This window comes from Argentina silus (assembly GCF_951799395.1).
Source record: "Argentina silus genome assembly, chromosome: 20".
Taxonomy (NCBI): domain Eukaryota; kingdom Metazoa; phylum Chordata; class Actinopteri; order Argentiniformes; family Argentinidae; genus Argentina; species Argentina silus.
Genome location: NC_139674.1, coordinates 6,193,342 through 6,218,079, shown reverse-complemented (window position 1 = coordinate 6,218,079; position 24,738 = coordinate 6,193,342). Strand labels below are relative to the sequence as shown.

General features: G+C 43.5%; 3 protein-coding genes across 8 annotated transcripts; 2 read left to right on the top strand and 1 right to left on the bottom strand.

Moving 5' to 3' along the window:
- The first annotated feature begins 98 nt into the window (after positions 1-98).
- On the top strand, positions 99-2,929 carry nudt5 (nudix (nucleoside diphosphate linked moiety X)-type motif 5). Of its 4 annotated transcripts, none has more exons than XM_083692400.1 (9): positions 99-146; positions 555-628; positions 731-798; positions 888-940; positions 1,069-1,176; positions 1,318-1,413; positions 1,629-1,730; positions 1,952-2,005; positions 2,147-2,929. In XM_083692400.1, exons 2-9 carry the CDS (start codon positions 572-574, stop codon positions 2,254-2,256), a joined length of 648 nt encoding a protein of 215 aa, XP_083548526.1. In that variant the 5' UTR covers positions 99-146; positions 555-571; the 3' UTR covers positions 2,257-2,929. The 4 variants fall into 4 exon arrangements, with proteins under 4 accessions (XP_083548526.1, XP_083548524.1, XP_083548525.1 ...); XM_083692398.1 differs by having other exon boundaries at positions 119-146; positions 509-628; XM_083692399.1 differs by lacking the exon at positions 99-146 and adding an exon at positions 157-294 and having other exon boundaries at positions 509-628.
- A 120-nt stretch (positions 2,930-3,049) lies between these two features.
- Positions 3,050-15,475, top strand: fbxo18 (F-box DNA helicase 1). Of its 2 annotated transcripts, XM_083692388.1 has the most exons (23): positions 3,050-3,190; positions 3,346-3,410; positions 3,752-3,913; positions 4,151-4,662; positions 4,913-5,043; positions 5,215-5,350; positions 5,478-5,662; positions 6,082-6,156; positions 6,966-7,057; positions 7,394-7,562; positions 8,361-8,580; positions 8,921-9,011; positions 9,136-9,222; positions 9,361-9,497; positions 9,582-9,678; positions 9,779-9,942; positions 10,911-10,983; positions 11,533-11,730; positions 12,021-12,143; positions 12,554-12,660; positions 12,979-13,113; positions 14,826-15,014; positions 15,358-15,475. In XM_083692388.1, the coding sequence occupies exons 2-22, from the start codon at positions 3,392-3,394 to the stop codon at positions 14,991-14,993; spliced, it is 3,081 nt and encodes a 1,026-aa protein (XP_083548514.1). In that variant the 5' UTR covers positions 3,050-3,190; positions 3,346-3,391; the 3' UTR covers positions 14,994-15,014; positions 15,358-15,475. The 2 variants fall into 2 exon arrangements, with proteins under 2 accessions (XP_083548514.1, XP_083548513.1); XM_083692387.1 differs by having other exon boundaries at positions 14,826-15,475.
- Positions 15,476-15,717: 242 nt separating this feature from the next.
- Positions 15,718-24,091, bottom strand: il15ra (interleukin 15 receptor subunit alpha). 2 transcript variants are annotated; one of them, XM_083692395.1, is made up of 8 exons: positions 23,466-24,088; positions 22,364-22,567; positions 20,733-20,762; positions 19,699-19,818; positions 18,824-18,970; positions 18,019-18,066; positions 17,818-17,887; positions 15,718-17,651 (listed from the first exon to the last, which is right to left on the bottom strand). In XM_083692395.1, exons 1-8 carry the CDS (start codon positions 23,533-23,535, stop codon positions 17,549-17,551), a joined length of 792 nt encoding a protein of 263 aa, XP_083548521.1. In that variant the 5' UTR covers positions 23,536-24,088; the 3' UTR covers positions 15,718-17,548. The 2 variants fall into 2 exon arrangements, with proteins under 2 accessions (XP_083548521.1, XP_083548522.1); XM_083692396.1 differs by lacking the exon at positions 19,699-19,818 and having other exon boundaries at positions 23,466-24,091.
- Between the last annotated feature and the right edge of the window lie 647 nt (positions 24,092-24,738).

Here is a 24,738-nt window from a genome sequence, read left to right as displayed (position 1 = left end):
TTGGTACCAGACAGCGATCACAGACTGGCTCATTAATCTCCCTCTTTTTTATTTCTCAGAAGGGGGAGATATTTTGGTGGTACACGCGTAGGCGTGGTCGAGAGTACGCGCCGCTGACTTGTGACAAACCACTGGATCATCTTCACGTGAGTGAACTGCAATGATACAGCTCTTTTTTTGCATATTTCCTTCCCTAGCCAAATGTATCAATATGTTTTCATGATGACAGCACTGCCAACGTTTCACTATTCTAACATTATTATGTTGGACTAAGCAACAAGAAATGAATCAGAAGTAAGGGGTACCTGGTAAAGTTAGCTAACGTTAGCCAGAAAAGTTACTTGCAGGACCATACATGATTAAATAATTGTAATGCAACATTTTAAAGATTTTCCAAGCTATATTACCCATTATATACATAGAATAAGCGTTTTGGAATTACATCAGTATGAATCAGCTATTCGTGCAATGAGCGAATTGTTTCTTTCTTTTGTCTGTGATGGGGCAGGGTACAGTAAAACTGCAGACTGAACACATATTTGTCCATCACAAAGGAAGCAATACTGGAAAGATGAGCGACCTCAGCCACCCCAAACCTACAACCATACCTCACGTTGTAAAAGAAGAGGTAAAAACAGATGTACAATATTATTAATATCATGTTTACAATCATATGGGCTTATAAGATGATGAGTTCTTCTTGTGTCTTTTATGATTGTTCTATATCCAGGTAATTGCATCTGGAAAATGGGTGAAGCTTGAGAAGACCACCTATGTGGATCCTGTTGGAACCACAAGGTATTGAATCTATCATTGAGTTGCATGAGCAGTCTACTTGCATGGACTGTGTATTACTTTTTCACTCCCTATTATTTCTCTTTCTATAGAACTTGGGAGACTGTGAAAAGGACGACCAGACAGGCCAACACTGCTGCAGATGGTGTGTGTCTGTGTGTGTGTGCGTGCGTGCATGTGTGTGTGTGCATTTGTGTGTGTGCAGGTGTGTGTCATTTAAATGGTTACCAGCAGTAATATTTCAGAAATGAGGTTCCCTGTTTTTCGACTTAGGTGTGGGAATAATCGCCCTCCTGAAAAGGACACTACACAAGGACTGTGTTGTCATGGTAAAGCAGTTCCGTCCACCAATGCAATGTATCACCCTGGAGTTCCCTGCAGGTACTGTACAATGGTTTTGCAGTCACATCTCAAAGCTCTCTTAAGTAGACACACTTTATTTATGAATCATCTTTCTTAGCAATGCCTTATCCACATTGCTGTCATAGCAGTGATTTGTTGTATTTTCGCGACTATTTCCAGGGTTGATCGATGAGGGAGAGAACGCAGAGGCTGCTGCACTGAGAGAGCTGAAGGAGGAAACTGGTTACATGGGGGAGGTGGTGGGTGTCACCCCAGGTAATGACTTACACACACAGATACACACACACACACACACACAGTGGGGAGGTAATCAATGGCAAGTTATTTATCAATTGCACTAGCAAATTAGAATGGATATCTCTCAGTGACCTTATGAGTTGCCAGAAACTGTATATAAGAAACTGAGTATAAAGGGCAGCTGTGTAAAGAGCATAGTACAGGTCTGACTGCCCCTCTACATTGCTCTTCAGTAACCTGTTTGGACCCTGGACTCTCTAACTGCACTACACAGATCGTCATGGTCAACATCAATGGGGACGACATGGAGAACGTCAACCCAACACAGCAGCTGGGTAAGCCAGAGGCCCAGTCTCTTAGACTGCGCGTGACATAAGTGGAACATACTGTATATTCTGAAACATGTAAGCCTTAACTTGTACTCATTCTAACTCTCTCCGTCTCTCTTTATTATTTTCCAGGTGATGGAGGTAAATAGTTTTATTTTAATGTTTTGATGTTTTGTGACTGTTAGAGTAATGTCAAAACCTTATTCTGGCCTTGGTTTTTCTTTCAGAATTTGTTGAAGTACTTCTTCTACCTCTTGATGGATTCCAGAGGAAAATTGATGGTGATATAACTTTATATACAGAAATACAATTCATGATGTACTCCATTGTTTGAAAGACAATTGTTCTTTTGTTGATGATTAACTTAAGTGGTCATGTACCATTGCTGATGTTGGCCTGGTTTCTCCTGTTTCTGACTGTAGATCTGATGAAGAAGGAGAAGATAGTGGTGGACTCCAAGGTTTACATCTATGCCATGGGGATGTCCCAGGCCTTCTTTAAGCCCAACGAGCTCCCTGTGCTCAAACAGTGAGAGAAAGAGGGGGGAGAGAGAGAGATAAAGTTGACGGTGAGGGGGGAAAGAAAGTGTTTTGGGTTGTCAACCCCTTTTTTGTAGTCTCTGTTACACTACATTTGTAGACAAACCAGGGATCAGACGTCGACAGAGTCGCCATATTGTGGTGTAACTGTTGATTTTGGGAACAGTCCATGGTCACAGTATTATCCTGCAACTTGTATAATGCAAGGCCCACAACCAATGGTCTTCTTCATTCTCTATATGGAGGTATGTACCTTTCATGCGCCTTTACCTGTGGGGATAAGCATGAAGATACTATCTTTATTATATGTATGACATTACAAGTTGTTTGATTATACAAATGATTAACCTGAATTCTACAATAATTCCTGATTGATAACTGTGAGTACCAGAACATTCCTAACTCCAATTAACCTTTTACCTGACTGGCTAAACTGTAAAATAACTGTTAAAACCAAGGTACTGTACTAAGAAGAAAAAATCTAAAAGATGGCCTTACCATGAAGCCGTTCCTGAGGTTCACTGTGCATTTATGCTCAGGTCCATTAGGCAACATGCCTTATAGACTTCTAGATACTGTATGAGACTGACATGAAGATGTTTCTCATATCTTAATTCATTGCGTCTTAATGAAATGTATGCCAATAAATAAACTTGATATTCTTACTTTGCCCTGTCTTCGATTGTTTCATGTTTTATGTGCTTTTCTTTCCACCTCTTTTGTTTTGGTCGTTCCCTCACATACCTTTAGTCGGCGGTAAAGCGTCATATTAACCAAAGAAGCAGAGAAAGTAGCCAATGGAGGGTTAGCTAGCTAAAATGCTCGCTAACTCAAATGGCTAACGCAAGAAAAAGTTGGCTTTGGCCACAGACACTCGTTGGGTAAACAAAAGCGTTTGCATTTGCTAGCTAGACCTTTAATGTAAGGGTAAGTGCTCCTTTCCACACAAGTCAAATCACGCGGATACATTTGAGATGGCACTACGGCTAGCCTGATAATTTGGTCTTGGCTGCCTAGAATACAACTAGCTTGCTAAGCACTTAGGTGCACTCTTGAATGCACTGCTGTTTCTTTTCTTACAGGAAACGATTGCGACCCTTATGATAGACTGGACAGTTCTTCGTTACTATGGAGTCGGCTACTAAAGGTAATAGTGCTCGATTGAAGACCGAACTTGTCAGCCAGCATTATGTCAGATTCAGACTTTGTTTATTTGACTTAGCTAATCCAATGAATTGAAAGCTGTTCACTATACTGTCCAGCTTCTAAAATTCTGGATTAGTTTTTGCTTCTTATGATAGAACAAATGATGGGTGTTAGTTGTTACCATTTAGTTGATCAGGTAGTACTAACTCAATCTTTGGGTCACACTCAGAATACTGTACAACGTCCATGCCTTTATCTGTAGTGGTGACTGAAGATCTGAGCGGTGGGTGTGTGGGTTTAGTATAGTGTGTATGATATAACCATGTCCCTGGTGTTTTGCAGGAAAGGCCAAGCGGAGGCACCTAAGCGCAGAGGAGTGTGGTAATCTGGGGAGGAGCCCCGAGGGCACCCATGCCCTCACACAGCCCCATTCCGTTGTCCGTAGCAACTCTATTCCTAACTTGGGCCTCTTACCCAGAACACCCACCAAAAAGAAGAGGAGAGGTACGTTTGTGTGTGTGTGTAGTGCATTCTGTGACATGGCATTGTAGTAAATAAACAAAACATAGATCAGTCTGTTTTGATAAGTGTGTTTTGTTCACCATGATTAGGCATGACAGTGTTGTACATGATCTCCTCTTTCCTGTTGTCCTCTCCCATTGTGTCTCCACCCTTCCTCCCTTTTCCTCTCCTCTCCTCCTCCCCTCTCATCTCCTCCTCCCCATCGCTGCCGGTTTTTAGATGGGACTGACAAGAGGCAGCAGAAGGGCATCACCGATTTCTTCCCCGTGATTGGTACAGTCAGGGTCAGCCCTCAGAAAACCGCCCAGCCTTCCACCCCTGTAAAGACAGAAAGACTCAATGGAGTGTTCACTCCAAAAAAGGACCCAGAGCCGGAGGAGGAGGCATTTACCACACCCATAAAGGAGGAGCCACCAGAGGAGATGGTGGACTATCTAGAGGGGCTGACGGAGGCCATGTATGGGGACGATGAGGAGTTTGAGCGCTGCGCGGGGGCAGGACAGGAGGATCCAGACTTTATGTTCCAGGAGGAGGATGAGGTCGACGCTCTCCCCGATGCCCACTACGGTCTCCTGGGCACCAGCAAGGGCCTGGTCCAGCCCCAAGGCCACGTGGAGGACCTCCCAGAGGAGATACTGATGCTGGTGTTTGGTCTCCTCCCTGCTGAGGACCTCTACTGTCATGTCAGCCTGGTCTGCCACCGCTGGAGGGACATCATCACCCAGCCTCTGGTAAGACACTGGGTGGGGACGGGGTTAAAGGACAAGGGTATCTTTTAGAGGTGGCATACACAGAGCAGCTGGTGAGAGACTAGAAGGGGACTCTATCAGAAACTAGTGCCAAGGAAAAAGGTAAGATTGCTTAGCCAGCACCAAAGCCATCATCCAATCTGTGTAGCTTTTCTTTTTTTTTTTTTTTCTTTTTTTTTTTTAAAAATGTATCTCTAGGCGGTTATGTTGTATCTTTATGTCCTGTGTGTAGTTTGTTCCCTGGAAGAAGCTGTATTACCGTTACCAGAAAAAAGAGAGTGAAGCAGTGAAGGAGATCAGCTCCATTCTGAAAGCCAACAGCATCACCAAGGACGATGACTTGAGCGTGATCAACCTTGTCAGGTAAGGTTTCCCCCAAAGTCCGAGATCCGATGGCTGACCCTGTACTGTGTAATATTCACTTTCAATTGATCTGGGTAAAGTGCTCATCTGTCTGTCTGTCTGTCTGTCTGTCTGTCTGTCTGTCTGTCTGCCGTGTGTGCGTGTGTGTGTGCATGCATGCGTGTGTTTCAGGTTTATGGCCCAGTATAAGCCCAGTCAGAGGGTGAAGCCTGACGCTGTGCTGCAGAGTGTGAGGAGCCACAGTCTATTCCCTCAGGCTGAGGCCTGCCTCAAACACAGGTTCCCCCAACTAGAGGGCATCGAGGAGGTATGTGCTTTGTGTACACACACACACACACACACACATACAGCTGTACATATACACCTGAACTTCTGCACACTCACCTTTACTAATTTCACTGTGTGTGTGTGTGTGTGTGTGTCCGTGCGCACAGGGTCCTAACCCATGGGCGGCCATGGCTCTGATACTGGTGCTGAGTGACAGTGTGGGAGATGTTCAGGACCTGGTGGCTCGTCTAAGGAGCTGCATGCCCACACACAGCATCATCACAGAGTACCTCAGCGCCGTGGCAACGCTGCTACTCGCCATGAGGAACAACAACATCAGCATCAGCAACAGGTACAGACAGACAGACAGACGGACTGGTAAGACAGACAGACAGACAGACAGACGGACTGAAGACAGACAGACAGACAGACTGATTGGTGAGACAGATGGACTGATGACAGAGACAGACTGACGGATTGGTCAGACAGATAGACAGACCGATTGGTGAGACAGATGGACTGTTGACAGACAGACAGACAGACAGACTGGTGAGACAGATACTGAAGACAGACAGACAGGCAGACAAGACAGACTTATTGGTGAGACAGATGGACTCATAACAGAGACAAACTGATGGATTGGTCAGACAGACAGACAGACAGACAGACAGACAGGTATAGGTTTATGGACAAACTGGTCGTATCATGGGGGTGAAAGGGTAGACAATCCACTGTCGGCCCACTGACTGCATCACTCTCACTTGTCTCCAGGTGGCACTACAACATCTTTTACGTCCTTCACCTGATGGAGAACGCCCCTCCCACAGCAATCACCAACCAGAGCGGGTGAGGACTCCAAACCCCCAGAAGTCTCAGTGCATCTGAATACTCCCAGAGCCATGCATAAATCATATTCAACTATTTATATAGCACATTCACAGCCCCATATGACATCTTATACAGCTCTTTATATGGCTCTGAATACTCCTACCTTGTTAGATTAGATTAGATTCAACTTTATTATCATTGTGCAGAGTACAAGTACAGAGACAATGAAATGCAGTTAGCGTCTAAGCAGAAGTGCAAAAAAGCAGAAAGGTGCAGTGTGAACAATATATACAGGTAGTGCAGTATATGAGCAGTATAAGTATAAGCAGTATATGTATTAACAGTAACATTATAAACAGAATAAATATAGAATGCAGTATGAACAGTATAAGCAGCATATGAGCTGTAAAAGCAGTGCAGTATAAGCTGTATATATGTATTAACAGTAACATTAAAGCAGAGTAAATAAGCAGAATAAATATGGAATGCAGTATGAACAGTATAAACAGATATGTACAGTATGTACAGATATGTGCAGTGTATTAACAGTAGCATTATAAGATTAGTAAAAAAAGGAATAAATATAAGGATATGTGCATTATGAACAGTATAGACAGATATGTACAGAAGAGCAGTAGTATGTAGTATAAGAGCAGTGTGTACAAGTGAGGATACAGTATGTACAGTTTATAGGAATACTATAGGGTAAGAGTAGTACAATTGTCCGGGGGGGGGGGGGGTGGTGTAGGGGTTGGTAGGTTGTCAGTTATCCTAACTGGCTATGGTTTGGAATAGTGATCTTACCCCTTCTGCCTCTCCCTTCATAGGAGACCCCAGTGTCAGGTGACCCACGAACAGCAGCAGATTCTGAACCATGACATCCAGAACGACCACATGGTAAAGATCATGGCCTTTGCAGGTAAAACCACAGCTAATCACAGTTGTTCTCTTGAGTTCAGCACTCAATGGAGACAAACAAATAATAACCTGAAGTACACTCTGTAGACTTAGTGTTTGACATTCTCTCAAGCAGCGTCGTTCCCAGGCTATTACATGTAACGTATTCGGACGGGAATTCGGACTGGGACAAGTTCATTCAGGACTAGGCCTGCATGATAACCGCAGAAGACACTCACTCACTCTCTCTCACTCTCTCACTCTCACACACACACACACACACACACACACACACACACACACACACACACACACACATACACACAGTGTCAGTAAAAGTCAGTGCTGTGTGTTCCAGGCACTGGGAAGACCACCACACTGGTGAGGTATGCTCAGCAGAGGCCACACATCCGTTTCCTGTACGTGGCCTTCAACAAGTCAGTTGCCACGGCGGCGCAGCGTTTGTTCCCATCCAACGTGGACTGCAGGACGGTTCACTCCATGGCCTTTGGTGCCGTTGGCAAGAAGTCAGTCTGGCTTTCTATCAGTCTGCCCAATTATGTGTCTGTTTGTGCCTGATAGTTCATTTACTGTCTACTCTGAGGTCTTCTCTGAGGACATAAGCCAGTCTCTACTCTCTGTTGTTTACATAGCAGTCAATTGTCGGTGAACTTACTGGTTAAGTCGGTACGAATGTCATATGCCTTATAGTTACTGTATATGAACCTCACTACCAAATAGTCTGGCCTTTGGTTTGTCTAGTCGTCAAAAGTACTGTTGTCATATGCACATCCTTTTAAGGTAGTTGCTGGGCAAATAGTAACACATAAAAAGACAAAAAGAAAAGCCTGCACACTGCTGCTTTCCAGGTGGATCTTCGTCAGTTCAAACAGGTGTGCTGTCTCTTTTTTTGTCTTGTAGTAAAAACAGTACAAGCCAGTCTTTCCGTAAAGTGGCTGTTCATAGCTCACTTTGTTCCTCGGTCATTGTAATGATGATGTTTCTGATATTGAAGAATAATATGGCGCGAGGAAGAAGGTAGACACTTGAATTGAAAGTTGAATAAAGACCATTTATTAGTCAAGTCGAATGGGACACTAGACTACTGTCCAGGAGAATGGGCAGCAGGGAAGTGGCAATCACAAAGAGTTTGCAGTCAATTTTATAGTAAGAGATAAACAAGAAACCAGGACATATGGTTCACATCAGTTAGGGCACGGCGCCAGCATGGGATTGGGGTACCCCTGTGGTAAAATAACATTCCAAGTGTCACTCAGGAAAATAAACCTAATTTCAGTCATGATGACCGTTGTCTTCTCTCCCAGGTATCAGGAGAGGAAGAAGCTGTCTTCTAACGTGAAGAGCTTCTCTGTGGCCTGGGTCCTGCCAGAGGGCCGTGGAGGCTTTGTCAACGCCAAGGTGGTCACCCTAACCCTCAACGCCTACATGGCCTCGGTAGACCCACACATCACCTCGGAACACGTCCCCTTGAGGTACAAGGACACACACGGGAATATGCAGTTAATCGGCGACGACAAAAAGATGGTACGTCCGCCCGCCCGCCCACACACCCACACACACACACACACACACACACACACAGCTGAACACACACACACACACACACACACACACACACACACACACAGTACGCAAATAGCCTCAAACCACCACCATCCCCACCCCTTTTCACACACGTTTTCACACCTCCCATCGGTTCAAACACCCACGAAGCCACAAACACCCTTCCAGGTCTACAAACACCCAGGCATGGAATCAGACAAACTCAGATTCACAACACACTTCTTAATAAGACATCATACAAACCAGAACATCACTCCATATCATTGCAGTTTCTCTAAAAAAAAAAAAACGTGTTTTGCAGTTGTATGTGGATGATGCCCAGAAGATCTGGGACAAAATGGTGGACTTGGGAGACATGACCAGAGAGCCAGGATACCACATGTCCTGTGATGGTATGCCAACACCCGCTGCCAACTTTCACAAATCTCAAGTTAGTATTGGTGTCTTACTGATCTCCTCTGTCTTTCCCTCCCTCACCCCTCACCCCTCCCTCCTTCCCTCCCTCCCTCCCTCCAGGCTATCTTAAGTTGTGGCAGTTACAGAAGCCATGTCTAGACAAGTATGATGTCATCTTTATTGACGAGGCCCAAGACTGCACTCCAGGTACACCTGAAGGCTATGAATGGATGGAAGCATACTAGACGTCTGGTCACAGGGTCTTTGATGTTCCACAGTGAATATGTGTCATGCTCATTATTATTATTATTATTATTATTATTATTATTTACCTCTCTCTCTCAGCCATCATGGACATCATGCTGTCTCAGCGGTGTGGGAAGATCCTGGTTGGAGACCCTCACCAGCAGATCTACACCTTCAGAGGAGCTGTCAACGCTCTGCATCTAGTGACACACACACACCTTTATTACCTCACCCAGGTACACACATGTATACACACACACACACACACACACACACACACACCTGAACTGTGTGTCTGAGTGTGGTGTTTCACTTCTCAGAGCTTTCGTTTTGGTGCTGAGATCGCCTACATTGGAGCCACCATTCTCCATGTGTGTAAGAAAGTCAAGAAGATTCTAGTGGGAGGGAAGCAGGAGGGTGAGTAAGCACTGAAGAAACGCTTACATACAGGACTTTGTCTATGGTGAACTGCCATGGTGTTCTCCTAATGTGTGTGTGTGTGTGTGTGGGTTTACAGGCAGTGTGCGGGGTACTACTACAGACACACTGGATATCCTGAAGTCTGGGCTAAGTCCAGAACAGGGGAAGATAGCCATCCTCTCGCGCAGCAATGCCATTGTCTTCGATGAAGCTGTGAAACTCACCACCGCCAATCCCCACTGTACACTGCACATCGTAGGGGTCAGTGTCTTACCTGCACTACACACACACACACACACACACAAGCAACCCCTCAGCTGTGACTATTGACGATAAAGCACGAGTGCTTTTATACACCGGTTACTAAACAACATGGAGAATTGTGACAAGAAAACAATGCCGTAAATATGTATTGTAAATTGTGGTGATTTCTGCCCTGCGCTCAGAAATATAGTTCTCAAAACGACCACTGTTGTCAAGGTAACATGCTAAACAAGTCTTTGCAATTCAAGTGTTTGCACATGGATATTACTGCAACGTATGGTAAACAGGTAAAATGGGTAGTCATAGCTGTTACTTCATCAGAGAATAAATCAGGCTTCGAACACCTCTCAGCCAATCACAATTGTTGTTCTGGACAAACCGTTGTGTATGACACAGGCCAGGTAGAAAATCTTGAAGGTTATCTTTTCTCAAAGGATAGTTCCTTGTTTATCAACAGTTATACCTCGTTCTACATCGGATCTGGCCTTGCCCTGATTGGCTCTACTCATGAGAGGGATCAAAATTCAATCTATCATAACAGCTGACGTGTAGAGTTTCAATGAACGGTACATCAAAATATGACCATACTTACAGATGACAACCTAAATAATGACATTAATTTTGTTGAGACATTCCATAAAATAACAGATAAATAGTACCTTGTTAGCATCAGTTTTGTGCAGTCGACCCTTCTCACCTTTGAAGGGTCTCATCAGACTTCACATAGACTTACTTAATTTCAGAATCCACCTGCAAGATGACTTAATTTCAATATGAAGAGACAGAGCAAACTCGACAACCCTCCTCACTCTGCATTTGCCATTACAAGCAAAACAAGTTAACCATGAATATAAAAATGTGTCTTTCTATGTCTAGCCTTAATTGTGTTCAATGGCTGCTGGGAACCAAACTCTTAGGTTGATCGATGACCTTGTTTGACCCTTCACTTTGTTTTTCCACATCAGGGGGTTGAAAACTTTGGCCTGAAGAAAATTCTGGACATTTGGCTTCTGATGCAGCCAGAAAACAACTGGCAAAGTAAGGGTACACACACACACACACACACACACACACACACACACACACACACACTCCTCATTATATACATTAAAAAAAATCATAATTAAAAATCATTCATCATTAAAAATAAGGGTATTAAACAACTAGAAATAGTTTCAGCATTCTTCTCATAATATTGTAACGTGCAGTGAGATTCCAGCTGTAAATGTAAATGGAACGAGCTTCCCACTGCTGTCAGGACTGCAGAGTCACGGCTTATCTTCCACCGTAGATTGAAGACCCATCTCTTCAGGCTACATCTTGACTGTCCCTCCTAAAGACCTCTTTACTCCCACTACCCCCCTGTACAGTTCCTCTACTGTAAATAATAATAAAAAAAAGAAGTAATCCTTCCTTCCTTCTAGCATTGTGACTGCCAATGGCCTTTTTTTTTTTCTTATGATGACTGATGTATAGATGATTTACTTACAACAAGTACATTTGTCTAAAGTAAGTCGCTTTGGATAAAGGCGTCTGCACAATGTAGAACATTTTAATGTTTATCCCTTCCATCCCCCTGTGGTGTAGGAATTCAGGACAGCTTCATCCGGAACTTTGCCAGGAGTACAAAGCTAGGGGGTTACCATGGATTGAAGAAGTATGCCACCGACACGGAGGACCGCGAACTGGAGGCCAAACTGGCCATGGTGGAGAAGTACAACAGCCGCATTCCTGAACTGGTGGAGCGCATCTACCACTGCACTGAGAGCAACCATCAGAACGCAGGTACACACACACACACACACACACACACACACACACACACATACACACACGTTTAAACAACATACACATAAACATCACAATGGTACAGAAGGCTTAGCTAGAGATGGTCAATGATCATGAAGTAAACATCAATCACTAGGACTCTGCTTTCTTAACCAAACTCTGCAGTCAACCTATGCATTCACAAGATGGAGGTGCAAATACACTGTGTATATACTGCACACACACAACTGCTTACATGCACATTGCAGTGTTTAGGTTTGAGACTCTCTCTCTCTTGTCTCTCTCAGATTTCATCCTGGGGACGGTCCATAAATCCAAGGGGTTGGAGTTTGACACGGTGGTGGTCACCGATGACTTCGCCAAAGTCCCCTGTGCCCGCCACAACTTAGGGAGACTGTCTGGCTCTTCAGGTGTGTGTGTGTGTGTGTGTGTGTGTGTGTGTGTGTGTGTGTGTGTGTGTGTGTGTGTGTGTCTGTGTGTGTCTGTGTGTGTCTGTGTGTGTCTGTGTGTCTGTGTGTTCCTCAGAGGAGCAGCCAGCCAATCGGTCAATCTGAGTGCAAGGATAATTGTTCATGTGATTTCTGAATTCATATATTCAAAAAAAAAAACTTTGACATTATGGGTTATTTTGTATAGATCAGTGACAAAAAACATAAATCATATCTATTTTAAAGTATGGTTGTAACACAACAAAGGGGGTGAATACTTACTGAAGGCACTGTGTAGTGTGAAATCTACTGATCACAATACAGAGAATTTAAGTAAACCATTACTGTGCTGTTGACCTCACCTCCCCCACTCTCTTCCCATCCCTCCACAGCTGATGTCCCTGAGGACGAATGGAATCTACTGTATGTGGCGGTGACGCGGGCCAAGAGCTCTCTGATCATCACCAAGCACATCACGAACATGCTCACACTGGCTGGGGTGAACACACTCTTGCTTCATAACCCTGCCCCCCCCCCTCTCTCTTTCTGTGTTAATCTCTAAAACCTATTTAGGTTGGAAGGTTGTACAAGCTTGGTGTTTTGGAAACAGGATGTTGATGTGGTTATCAGTTCTCAGAATGACTCGGCTTGTTTGGTGGCTTGTTTCCGTCTAAGAGTTTTAATTCAGGTCGAAACACGACGATAATCTCTCTGCAGAAACACTTTAGAGACGGTTAACGCCCCAGGATTGTTTTGTCCCCATCCCCGTCCCCATCCTTCCTCCCATTTCTGACAATAACTTCCTGTCCCCTGTCAGGAATACTTCCTGCGGTCAGAGTTGACCAGTGCCCTGCTGACCGAAGGCCAGCCGCCCCTCTGCTCCGTCCGGGAGTGTCAGAACTACATCATGGCTGACTCTGCCATCGCCATGCGCAAGCTGCCTATCCAATACGTAAGTGGGCCTCCGTTTGCCACAACACAACAATCTCCGGGGAGCATTATAGAGTTGGGGACATTACATTTTTCATTTATTCATATTTTCTGTCCAGCCCCATGATTATTGGATGTGCGTATGTTGTCCTTTTTTCTATTTAGCATCCCTTACTTTCTCATAACAAGTCAGGGCCCTGTTCCTCAAAAGCATAGGAGCCAAAGTGGTACATTATTTCTCTCTCAAACCCAGCTACACAGCCAAAATAGGCAAATAGTAACAATTGTTTAAAATATGTTAGAAGATCAGTCAATCCTCTGGGCGTGACCAAGCTAAATGTGTTACACAAAGCACTTTGCTTTCAAGGAATTTCTCTTGTCAAGCTTGTATGACTCATGAGAGTCATACTCATGGGAGTCATACAAGCTTGGCAAGAGAAATTCCTTGAAAATTCCAAAGCTTTCGAGGAACTGGCCCAGACTGGTTAACATAAACCAATGCTGTAAATGTTTACAGTGTAACAGTGTAACCATTAAATTAGACAAATACAGTACCAAGCATAAATAATGCATTGGTTGTGTTTAGTCAGAATCATTAGAATACCATATTTTGTGGTCCTCTGTGGCTCAGTTGGTAGAGCATGGTGCTAACACTGCTTAGGTTGGGGGTTTGATTCCCGCTGGGACCATATATACTGAAAAATGTATGCACTCACTGCAATGTAAGTTCCTTTGGATAAAAGAGTCAGCTAAATGGCATATATATTATATTATATATTATTTTGTGTTTTGAAGGGCATATATATTGAATATAACATGTATCACAGATATAATTGATTTACTGTGCATACAGAAAAAAAAAAAAAAAACACCACAATTTAATATATTTTATTTATACATGTGTTAAAATAAAAAGTACACTTCAAACCGCAAGACGTGTGACCAAATATGCGCCTGTATGCAATTGTGGCAGGGCTGGGCTGGAGCCGTGCCTGGGGGAACAGCCGCACATTCACACGCTCTTTTCACAAATCGATTTCCCATTATTCCCATTATTCCAGAATTGTTCTTTTGTTGTGTTGTCTTTAGTTACGATATAGTTTCGATTGACCGTTATCACAAATGACATTTTGCTGGCTGAGCACAATGAAGTTGCAAATTAATATACGGTTAAACCTTGTTATGGAATAGAATTGTAAATACAGTATATACAGTCAAATCTATACACACACACATACACCAGTCATATGCCCTCCGTTCAATGGGCTATGCGCCTTTACTTACACACACACACACACACACACACACACACACACACACACACACACATACACACACACACACACACACACACACACACACACACGCGCGACCAAAGTTCTTTCCGGGGAATTCCTGCAACCACACCATCTGGCACTCATATGGGAATAGAGCCGTCGTTAACTATAGGAGCTTTCCTAAGCTGCAATTCATTGTGTCTCACTTACAGAACCTAGCAGAAAGCTGAAGCTCCAGGGGAAACTATAGGAAGTAGACAGTTAACAGCAGGGTGAATCTATTCGCCACTAGCCTAAGTATATCTTTAGAAATCCTGTCAGGGTAAGATCCTCTAGGCTAAGGATCAAACCCGTTAGTCGGGCCTTTTTGGGCTTTATTGCCGGGAGACAGTGTGTGTTACTCCCACTAATATCCTTCACACTCATAGCCATGCTGAATCTCTCTCTCTCTCTCTAGATGGAAAGTGCAGACTCTGGTGGTCCAGTGTGTGAGAGCTGTGTGTGGCAGCGAGTTGGCCCCACCGCCTGTCTTCTGGCCCCACCAGAGAAGCTCCAGACTCTGCCCCAAACACAGGAGCGCCTGGAACTGCCCATCAACTATGCCATGCTGCTAGCTCTCTTCTAAGGAAACACTCTCAGTAACAGAGTTAAGTAATAAAATGCATTATATACATTTTATACTATTTTGAAAAACCCAATTTCGAAATTCCTTAATTTTGTACATTCATTTTTAATATTAAGCATATATAATCAATGTTAGGCAAAGAAGACATCACTGCATGTAGTTCAGCTGGTGTTTTAATATATAAACACAATAAATTGAACAAAGAGTAACATATTTCTTTGAAAAAGGACAAAAACCTTCAACTGACTGTGTTGGCAATTACTGACTGTGTTGACAAACAACCGATTGAGATCATAACAAATTAAGAAAACTAACTAATAACGTTTTTTAAAGATATTTAATTGTATTTAATTGTATTATGTAGGTTCCAGAATCCCAGTGGTTGTCCTTCCTCCTTCCAATGGCTCACTGGAAAATCAAAGAAAACTGTCAGAGACTAATTATATGTCAATATGTCTCAATAAAGTTTCTAGTTTAAAATATTTTTCTTTTTTGTGATTCTCTACAGAAACTTGGAAGGTCATTTCCCAAGACACAACTTTTCTTTCTCTTATTCACATAATAAAGGGTAGTGGTCGCCTAGTGGACAGTTAGTAGGACTGCTGCCTGGTGACCAAAAGACCATGAGTTCAAATCCCACCTGGGAACACCACCACTAGTGTGCTCTCGAGCAAGGCACTTAACCCTATATTACTCCAGGGGGGCTGTCCCTGTAATCTCATTGAAAGTCGCTTTGGATAAAAGGGTCGGCTAAATATAAAGGTAATTATGGGGGGTAAGGGTAAATGTCGTTTGACTGGACAGAAACAGACATCCCTCCTCCATGTTTTGGGTGAGCATTTGCTGTTGGACCATGAGGGTGTAAAAACTCCACTTTCACACCTTGGTGCTCAGTGTCTACGTCAATGGCCTTTGCTAGCCACCAGTGGTCATCATACACCACGGCTAGCCAGTCTCCATCCTCAATGCTGTCAATAGTTATTTTGACTACAGTGCCCTAAGGATCTTTCAGGGTCTCCTCTTCCATCAATTCTTCTATTTCCTCCATCAACATGGCCGAAGGACCTTTCTTCCTGGCCCTTGCATCAGTCTGCTGTTCCTCTGTGCAGCCATGTAAACAGGAAGTAGCTGGGGTAAAGCATTGGCAATTCAATGGCTCATTGCAAAAGTATGAGAGCTGTCTGTGGTGGACACTATTTTGATGTGGGATGACCTGGTGTATTTTTCTAGTCGATGGAACCTGTTTGAGTTGTTGTGTAAGAAATGTGTCATATTTTTCCATGTCTTCTTCTTTAATATGATACAGCTGAACACCTTTCAGACTGTCTTGAGATATTTTCAAAGAACTCTTTTCCATCCGTCACATCCTTCCCTTGAAGAACCAATTTGTCTGCTGTTCTTTTTACTGTTCCCCCAATACCATCTGTGGCACCCTTGCCGTGGGATGTTGGGAAACAGTTCCATGTGGTTCTGTGGAAGCCCAGTGTGGATGGTACCTCAGAAAGGAGGAAGAGGTTATTCCTGTTCTTATGCTGCTTACTGGAACCATCTGACCAAAAGTGCACATTAGTAGCAGATGCTGCACTGCATTCTGCACTGCATTCTGCACTGCCCTGCACTTTCTAGACCTTTTCTGAGCATCCTTCCAATACCTACTCTGATGCCTCTGCTCCCTTGCTCCCAATTCTCCTATTTGTCTCACTTTTTTGTCTTGAACCCTTCTTCTTCCACCTTTTTGTCTTTCCTTCTCTAGAATCTCACTTCTGCTGTCTGGGTCACTGTTTAATTTCTCTCTTCTCTTTCTTTGATACTCCCTATTTGTCTTTCTTTGCCCTTCCACTTCTTTCTAGCCATGCTTGTCTACAGTAGAGATAAAAGCAATACATATGAGTTTGTCTTTATTGGGAGATGAACGAGGGACGTTAGCTAGCTAACTAGCATATGTGGTTGATAAGATAAACAAAGTGGTTGCTAGGAACTACTTTTCGGCCCTGAACCACACTTCCGTAGCACCCCCCTGTTGTGTGGTAATTTTCTCATGAATGACTCACACTACATTGTATGTAAGGGATAAAGACTTTTTGGGAGCACTTGGTCAATCCCGTCAGCTTAAACGTCAACTCCGTCAGAAATAAAACCTGGCGGAGTTGACGTCTGGTGGAGTTGACAAAATGGAATGTTTTTCCATCTTAATCGTGTCTTGTACACTGGAGTCGTGTGTGTGTAGCCATGCGATGGATGTTACTCTTAACTTGCTTGTTTATTAGGGTGATATGATACAGGGAAGGGGGGCATTCTTGTTCATCTCACAACTGCAACTTCAGAATACAAAAATTCACACTCACACAAACATACACAGTCATAAGTGCCATAAGTGTAAAAGCAAGCATTGGTTTTTATATCGAGCACCTTGTCCATTCCAGGGTCACTGACCCTCCACCCTTAGGCTAATGTTCCAATGTCGTCCTTCTTGAGGTTTCCCCGGAGTCCCAATGACACTGGTCAACTTCCACAGGTCCGTTGATTGACTGTCCCCACAGGTTACGAGGCAACAGCTAAGTATCCAGAGCGCTCAGGGGCGGGGTTAGGGACTTGACGTCGGTTTCCATAGCAACCGCCGTATACATGGTTGGTGCCAGGTCGGACTGTTGCGACCTCCTGTAAGGAAGGGAAAGTGTGTGTGTGATGAGTGAAAGCTGTTGAAAGACAGCGTGTGTGTGTGTGTGTGTGTGAGTCAGAGATATGTAATAGGAGTGTAATTGTGTCTTGACCTTGAGTGATTTCTGTGTGACCACACTGTTAGCAACCCAATATCCAATCTTACCTTTTCTTGATCCACACCAGAATTCCTCCAAAACCAGCCACTATGATAGCGGTTGCTACAAGCGATACCCCTGGGATCCCATTCAACAGGGCAGAGAGAAACAACCGTTAAGAGAGATGACTGTAGTACAACTGATCTCACTGTATCAGTTTAACTTTCTCTGTGTGTCTCTCACTGTCTACCTCTCTGTGTGGCACTCACATGTGGCTGTGGTCATGTCCATATCAGATATTGAGTCTTTGTTGCCACCTGAGAGAGAGGAGAGATACACAAGGCTGTCAGTGAAATATCAGGAGAATGCAACAGATACATAGAGGGATTAAGATCAGGAGTGAGAGAAATGCACTAATATAGACATACTGTATGTCATTTTCAAAAGCAGGGCTGTGTGTGTGTGTGTGTGTGTGTGTGAGTGAGTGTGAGAGAGAGAGACATTCAGCACGGCTATGAGTGTGAGGGATATCAGTGGGAGTAACATACATACACACACACACACACACAGTACTTGAGACAGAGCTTTGGGAGGGTTTATATGTTTACATTCCCAAGATCATCATAGCTCATCCACCCTGAAAGTTCTGATGTGTGTTGAGAGAGGGTATGTCAAATTATCTGATAGCAAGGCTTTGTTACTGAGTCTTGATAAACGTGTGTGGGTTTGAGTGGGGCATTTACATGAAATGCAGAGCGTGGCTGAGTGTGAGAGAAGAGAAAAAACAAGGGAAACAAAAGGAAAACAAGAAATGAGCGAGACTGGGAATCTTGGAATATATATACACTAACTGAGAACTTTATTAGGAACACCTGTACACCTTCTCATGGTGGAGGTGATGTAACGGGTTTGGGAATGTTTTCCTTCAAAGGGAGGCCCTACCCAATATGTGTGTGTGTGTGTGTGTGTATATATATATATATATATATATATATATATATATATATATATATATATATATATATACACATATATATATATATACAGGAAGAAGGGACAAAGTTATTTCCTCACTGAGGCCTGTGGTTTTCACAGAGGCAAACCCTGTTGGCGTGACAGTCGTCATGGTGACGGTCACTGCACTGGAGGTATCCACTGGTGGGGTTGTGATGTCACTGGACACGGGCCTCAACATTACCGTGGTACCTGCGTCTTTGGTCCCTGTCAGGGTCAGGGGGCAAGGGTCAGTGCATCACGCAGTACTCCTACTCAGGGCCTTGAGACATAGGCCTGTGAGTGTATGTTACAATACAGTACGTTTCATTCTCATCCAAGGCTAAAGGGCAGAGAACAGAGAACGATAAGAGGTCAGAGAACGATAAGAGGTCAGAGAACGATAAGAACTGTGAGCTGAAGTTGATTTGTTATCTCTCCAAACGTAACCCTGCCACATACTTGGAATGTGCAAGCTAAACACCTCACACCCTCATGGATTAGAACATATGAGAAACTTAGGGGTACGGTAACTCTCTAAACCATGTGTACACTAATCGTATCCAATTACACCAATCCATGAGGGAGAGTGAACAAGTGCATATTGAAGTGGGACAATTTCAGCTGTGCCCAAATCTTCTTCAGTTTACCAACCCCCCGGGAAAAATAAATGTGATATCATCAGTTCAGATGCAATAAGATGAATGATGATTGGTGGTCTCCTTATCAACAGCTCCTAAGTTAAATACTGTGATTTTTAGGATTATATGAAAAAGCAGAGGTCAGGGAAAAATATAGAAAATATAGCCGCTGCCAAACATAAATGAGGAAACGGATATTAATATAAATTCGTCTACAGTATCAGAATCCAGCAATAGCCTCTCTAACACAAATGCTCCTTTTTCGGGAGACAAAGTTGTAAGGAGGGACGATAAGAAGCAAAATTGGGGACATACCCTGAGTCTGAAGGGATTGGGAGAACGGTGGACTGGGAGTCATGAGCCTTGGGCTGTCTCTCTGTGCAGACACTAGAAGGGACATTGTGGGGGTTGGAGTTGTCTGGTGGGAGGTTCGAGCTGGTGGGTGTGAAAGAGGAAGTCTTGGTGAGAGAGAGAGAGAGAGAGAGAGAGAGAGAGAGAAAAGGGATGTCGATTCTATACATACTACGTATTTCATATCTGCACGTGAGGGCTTTAGGGTTGGGAAACGATGCAGCTCAAATTACAGCGAGAGTCGGATGATGCATGTGATCCTCTTCAACTGGCAGTTTTAGCGGACAGGACACTGCACCCTAAACATTGCCAGTGGACCCTTTCCCTCTGAACTGATGGGTCCACTGGTAATGCACAGAATGTTCCATACAACTGACTTTTCCATACATACATGCACAGAGAGAGAGAATGTGAAAGGAGTGGAGATGAGAGGATGACAGGGGAGTAGAGGGGGAAGAAGACGAGATAAAGACAAGAAAAGAGGATATGAGAGAGGGGGTGACAGGAGGAGAGACAGAAAAAACAGAAGAGAAGATGAGACAATGTTCCACTGCAAACCCGTAGCTGGAATTAAATTGAATTAAACTAAACTAAATGCCCTTTCTCTAGAATGTTGAAGGAATGTAGGAATCTACTGAAGGAATGATATGTGAGGAAATGAAGATACCTCACTTAGCCAGCCCAGTACTTTAGTGCCACGGGCACACTCCCCTAGATAACAACATCAACATGATACCTTATATGTCCTTTTTAGAAGTGGGATGTTCCACCCACAATGTTATAGAAATGTAATCGGAGATGTTGTTAAGCTGTTGAGGGTGATTCAGCCGATGTCTGAAGCCTATGTAGGCTTATCAATAACGGTTCATCTGCTCTGATGGATAAGACACTTTTTTCCCTTTTTGATGCTGTTTCATTTCCTTTCCTTCTTGTTTACAGGGTGAAATATGACTCATCTCTCTCTAACAGATAGACAGTACTCGGTGAGTATTACTCACCCTCTGATGTGTGTTTAATATTTGGGTCCGCTGGAATAAAGAACAGAGAAGAATCAGCCGTACAACATTCAGCAGCAGAAATCTGTTGTTTTCTGTTCCACTCACTTCACTCTGTGTAGATAGATTTGAAGACAGGCTGATTATTAAACTGGTCTGAAAATATGATGAGTATGCTAGTACAGTTGTTGGCCAAAATCGTGAACACTACATTCTATTTACATGTGTTTACATGTGCATTATGCTCTGTGTTTGGGAGCCAAAGGAAAAGTGTTTTGGGTTCATTGTGTCACATTGGGCACACCTAGCAGACATCCTGTCTACAATTAAATCAAAACACCCCTTTTTTCTCTATTGTGACATTTGAATGTTTCATAGATGTGTATATAGTCATATTTGAGCTTATCTTAACGTGTGAATAGAATTTTGATGTCATTTTCATTATTGTGTGATGTGATGTTTCTTTCCAGTATTTTGATGTGTATCTTTGCTACGCAGATGACACTCAACTCTTTCTTACTTTCCCCCCCTCTGATTTACAGGTGGGAACACGTCTCTGCGTGTCTGGCAGATATTTCTGCTTGGATGTCAGCCCACCTCAAGCTCAACCTTAACAAGACTGAGCTGCTCTTCCTCCCTGGGAAAGCATGCCCTCTCCAAGACTTCTCCATCATAGTAGAGAACTCTACTGTGACCTCCTCCCAGACAGCCAAGAATCTTGGGGTGATCCTTGACAACCACTTATCCTGTCCAGCGAACATCACAGCGACAACACACTCCTGTAGATTGTTCATGTACAACATCAGAAGGATACGTCCATTCCTCACCAGAGAAGCAGCACAACTATTGGTCCAGACACTTGTGATCTCCCGCCTTGACTACTGCAACACACTCTTAGCCGGACTCCCCGCCTCCGCTATCAGGCCTCTGCAGCTCATCCAGAATGCTGCCGCCGGTCAGCCTAATCTCCCCAAATTCTCCCATGTCACCCTCTCCTTTGCACCCTTCACTGGCTCCCGATAGCAGCTCGCATCAGATTCAAGACCCTGGTGCTCGCCTACTGGGCGGCAAAGGGAACAGCCTCTTGCACTTGCAAGCAATGGTCAGCACCCAAACCCCTGCCCGATCACTCCGCTCTTCCACCTCAGCTGGCTGGCTGGCACCGCCGCCTCTACGTGGATGCAGCATTCGCGCTACTCGGTCACAGCTTTTCACTGTCCTGGCGCCCCGCTGGTGGAACGAGCTTCCCACTGCTGTCAGGACTGCAGAGTCACTACCTATCTTCCGCCGTAGATTGAAGACCCATCTCTTCAGGCTACATCTTAACTGTCCCTCCTAAAGACCTCTTCACCCCCACTACCCTCCTGTACAAGTTTCTCTACTGTGAATAAATTAATAAGAAAAATAATAATAATTTTTAAAAAGTATTTATTCCCTCTTCTAGCATTGTGACTGCCAATAGCCCCTGGTCCTAGCATAGATGACTTTTTCTTATAATGACTGATGGATAGATGATTCACTTACTTAGACAAATGTATTTGTTGTAAGTCGCTTTGGATAAAGGCATCTGATAAATGCCATAAATTATATGAAATTAAATTAATGTGTCATAGGTATGTGGTGTGTGGCCTTACGTATGCAGACAAGTGTAGGAATCTTCCACTGTTGACTGGTCGATTTACACTTCAGGAGGTTGGAGGTCCCTGCCTTCCTCACGTAGCCTTTAATACACTGGTAGCGACAACCCCAGTCTTTGCAACGCTCCCCGAAGCAGTCCAGGCGTTCAGTGAGATCCAGCTGGGGAGGTCGACCGCACAGGCACTCTGAAAAGACTGATGCTAAAAGAAAAGAATTATGCCAATGTCTCCAATGTACACCTGTGGACACATCTGATATAGTTTGGAGAGAGCGTTCTATTGACAGTTTAGAGCTGTTAGGGGGTAATTACCTGGTTCTAGCTCTCCATGAGGTTTTTACCTGACAGAGGTACGCACACGCGCACACACACGCACGCACGCACGCACGCACGCACGCACACACACACACACACACACACTACCTGTCCTTAGTAGACTTGTGGCACCCTGTTTAAGGCCACAAAAAATGGCAGCACGTGTGTAGTGTATTTTGCTCTGACCAGAAGAAGGCCTGATGGGTCAGGCCCTTGGAATGATGCAGCATGCAGTTGACCTCTGTAGGTTGGGGGGATGGTAAAGGAGGGATAGTGGTGGGGGTAGTCTTAATTAGTTAAGGCTGTGAACAGCCCCATAAGGTATAGCCTTATTTGGTGAAGACCGTAAACATCACCATTGTATAGGTTGAAAATGTTTAGAGTAACGTGGACCTGGGAATTCCATGCCCAAATCTGGAAGACAAAGCAGGCTGTTTTGTATAAAAGACTGAACGGCTGGACTAGATAGGGGGGGACATTATTGACTGGACAGGAGCCCCCACATCTGGCCGTGGTATGTAATGATGACGATTAAACTGACTCATCCGGACCTCTGCAGCTTCCTTTCTTCATCTAAGTATATTTACTACACGTGCACTAACGCTAGCCCCATCTGTCGTTGGGTTTATATTACTATTTACATCGATGTGGTAGCATCCACATATAAAATTACACAATAGTCGCGTACGCACTCTCTAATTAAATGAGCAGTGTGGTAACATTTCCTCTGAAAAAAACAAAACAAACTTAAGCATGTATGGTGAAATATCACAAAGGACACGTACCTTCTCCCGAAGTTTTAAACAGACAGATCATGAACAACTGTATCAATAAGGAGAACGGACACATTTCCATCTGTCATCTGCGCCAAATATGTATATTGCGAAAAGCGGGGTAAGAGTTCGTAGTTTGTAGTTTCACTTTCGCTCTAGTAACGGCAGTAGCCTAAACTATAATCCACTCCTATAGTTGCTTGAATTCTGAAAAACCTATGGAATGTGGTAGAACGGGAGATTCACAGCTTGAAAGTGCACCTGAAAGATCTGCAGGAATTCTGGCATGGACCATCTTGTGGAATCAATGCCTGTTGAGGATGTTTTGAGAGCAAAGGGAGGCCCTACCCTGTATTCGTATATTGTTCCTAATAAAGTGTTCTGTGAGTATGTGTGTGTGTATATATAGGGTTAGGGTTACGTAATCATAACATTGTGATTGCCATTGGCCCCTGGTCCTAGCATAGATTTTTTTTTCTAATGATGACTGATGTATAGATGATTCACTTACTTTAGACAAATGTACTCGTAAGTCGCTTTGAATAAAAGCGTCTGCTGAATGTCAAAAATGTCAAAATGTAAAATACCACTTTCCAAACAGTGATTGATTGATTGACTGATGATTGATTGGAAAATAAAACATGGTTTGTTTTGTATTCAGACCCTTTGTTATGACAAACAAAATTTGCTGAATGTCAAAAATGTCAAAATGTAAAATACCACTTTCCAAACAGTGATTGATTGATTGACTGATGATTGATTGGAAAATAAAACATGGTTTGTTTTGTATTCAGACCCTTTGTTATGACAAACAAAATTTGCTTAAATGCAAAAATGTCTTTAACAAGTCACTAAACCAGTTGAATTGAATTCATCCGAGTGCAAGGATAATAGTTCATGTGATTTCGTACTGAATATCTTTTGTTTTTATAGTCTCTGGTTTGCATAGAAATCAATTACACACATAAAATACATTTAATCCATTTTAAATGTAGTCTATAACACAACAAAATATGGAAAAAGTGAAGGGGTCTGAATATTTTCCGACACCACTGTATAGTTGGTGATTGACTGACAGCCCATCTAGCTAACCAATGTGGCTGTTAGCTAGTACTACTTGCTACCCGTCCAACAATATCCCATTTCACAGATAATTTACTCATGACAAACGGGCATTACTATGAGCGTCATTTTGTGATTTCCATTTCAGTCAGACTTATTGTGAGATGCGAGAGAAAGATTGTGGCCACATTTGAACAGTTTATTTCCTACAGTTATCTTGTAG

Bases quoted from the DNA above. Each gene is read 5' to 3' on its own strand.
- nudt5 (XM_083692400.1), top strand. From the start codon at position 572: ATGAGCGACCTCAGCCACCCCAAACCTACAACCATACCTCACGTTGTA. The intron at 941-1,068 runs GTGTGTGTCTGT...TTTTCGACTTAG, and splicing joins GGCCAACACTGCTGCAGATG to GTGTGGGAATAATCGCCCTC. The intron at 1,414-1,628 runs GTAATGACTTAC...ATTGCTCTTCAG, and splicing joins GGTGGTGGGTGTCACCCCAG to TAACCTGTTTGGACCCTGGA.
- fbxo18 (XM_083692388.1), top strand. The intron at 7,563-8,360 runs GTCAGTCTGGCT...CTTCTCTCCCAG, and splicing joins TTTGGTGCCGTTGGCAAGAA to GTATCAGGAGAGGAAGAAGC. The intron at 13,114-14,825 runs GTAAGTGGGCCT...CTCTCTCTCTAG, and splicing joins GCAAGCTGCCTATCCAATAC to ATGGAAAGTGCAGACTCTGG.
- il15ra (XM_083692395.1), bottom strand. From the start codon at position 23,535: ATGGAAATGTGTCCGTTCTCCTTATTGATACAGTTGTTCATGATCTGT. The intron at 22,568-23,465 runs GTACGTGTCCTT...CTTTTCTTTTAG, and splicing joins GTTTAAAACTTCGGGAGAAG to CATCAGTCTTTTCAGAGTGC. The intron at 17,652-17,817 runs GTAAGATTGGAT...CCTTCCTTACAG, and splicing joins CTGGTGTGGATCAAGAAAAG to GAGGTCGCAACAGTCCGACC.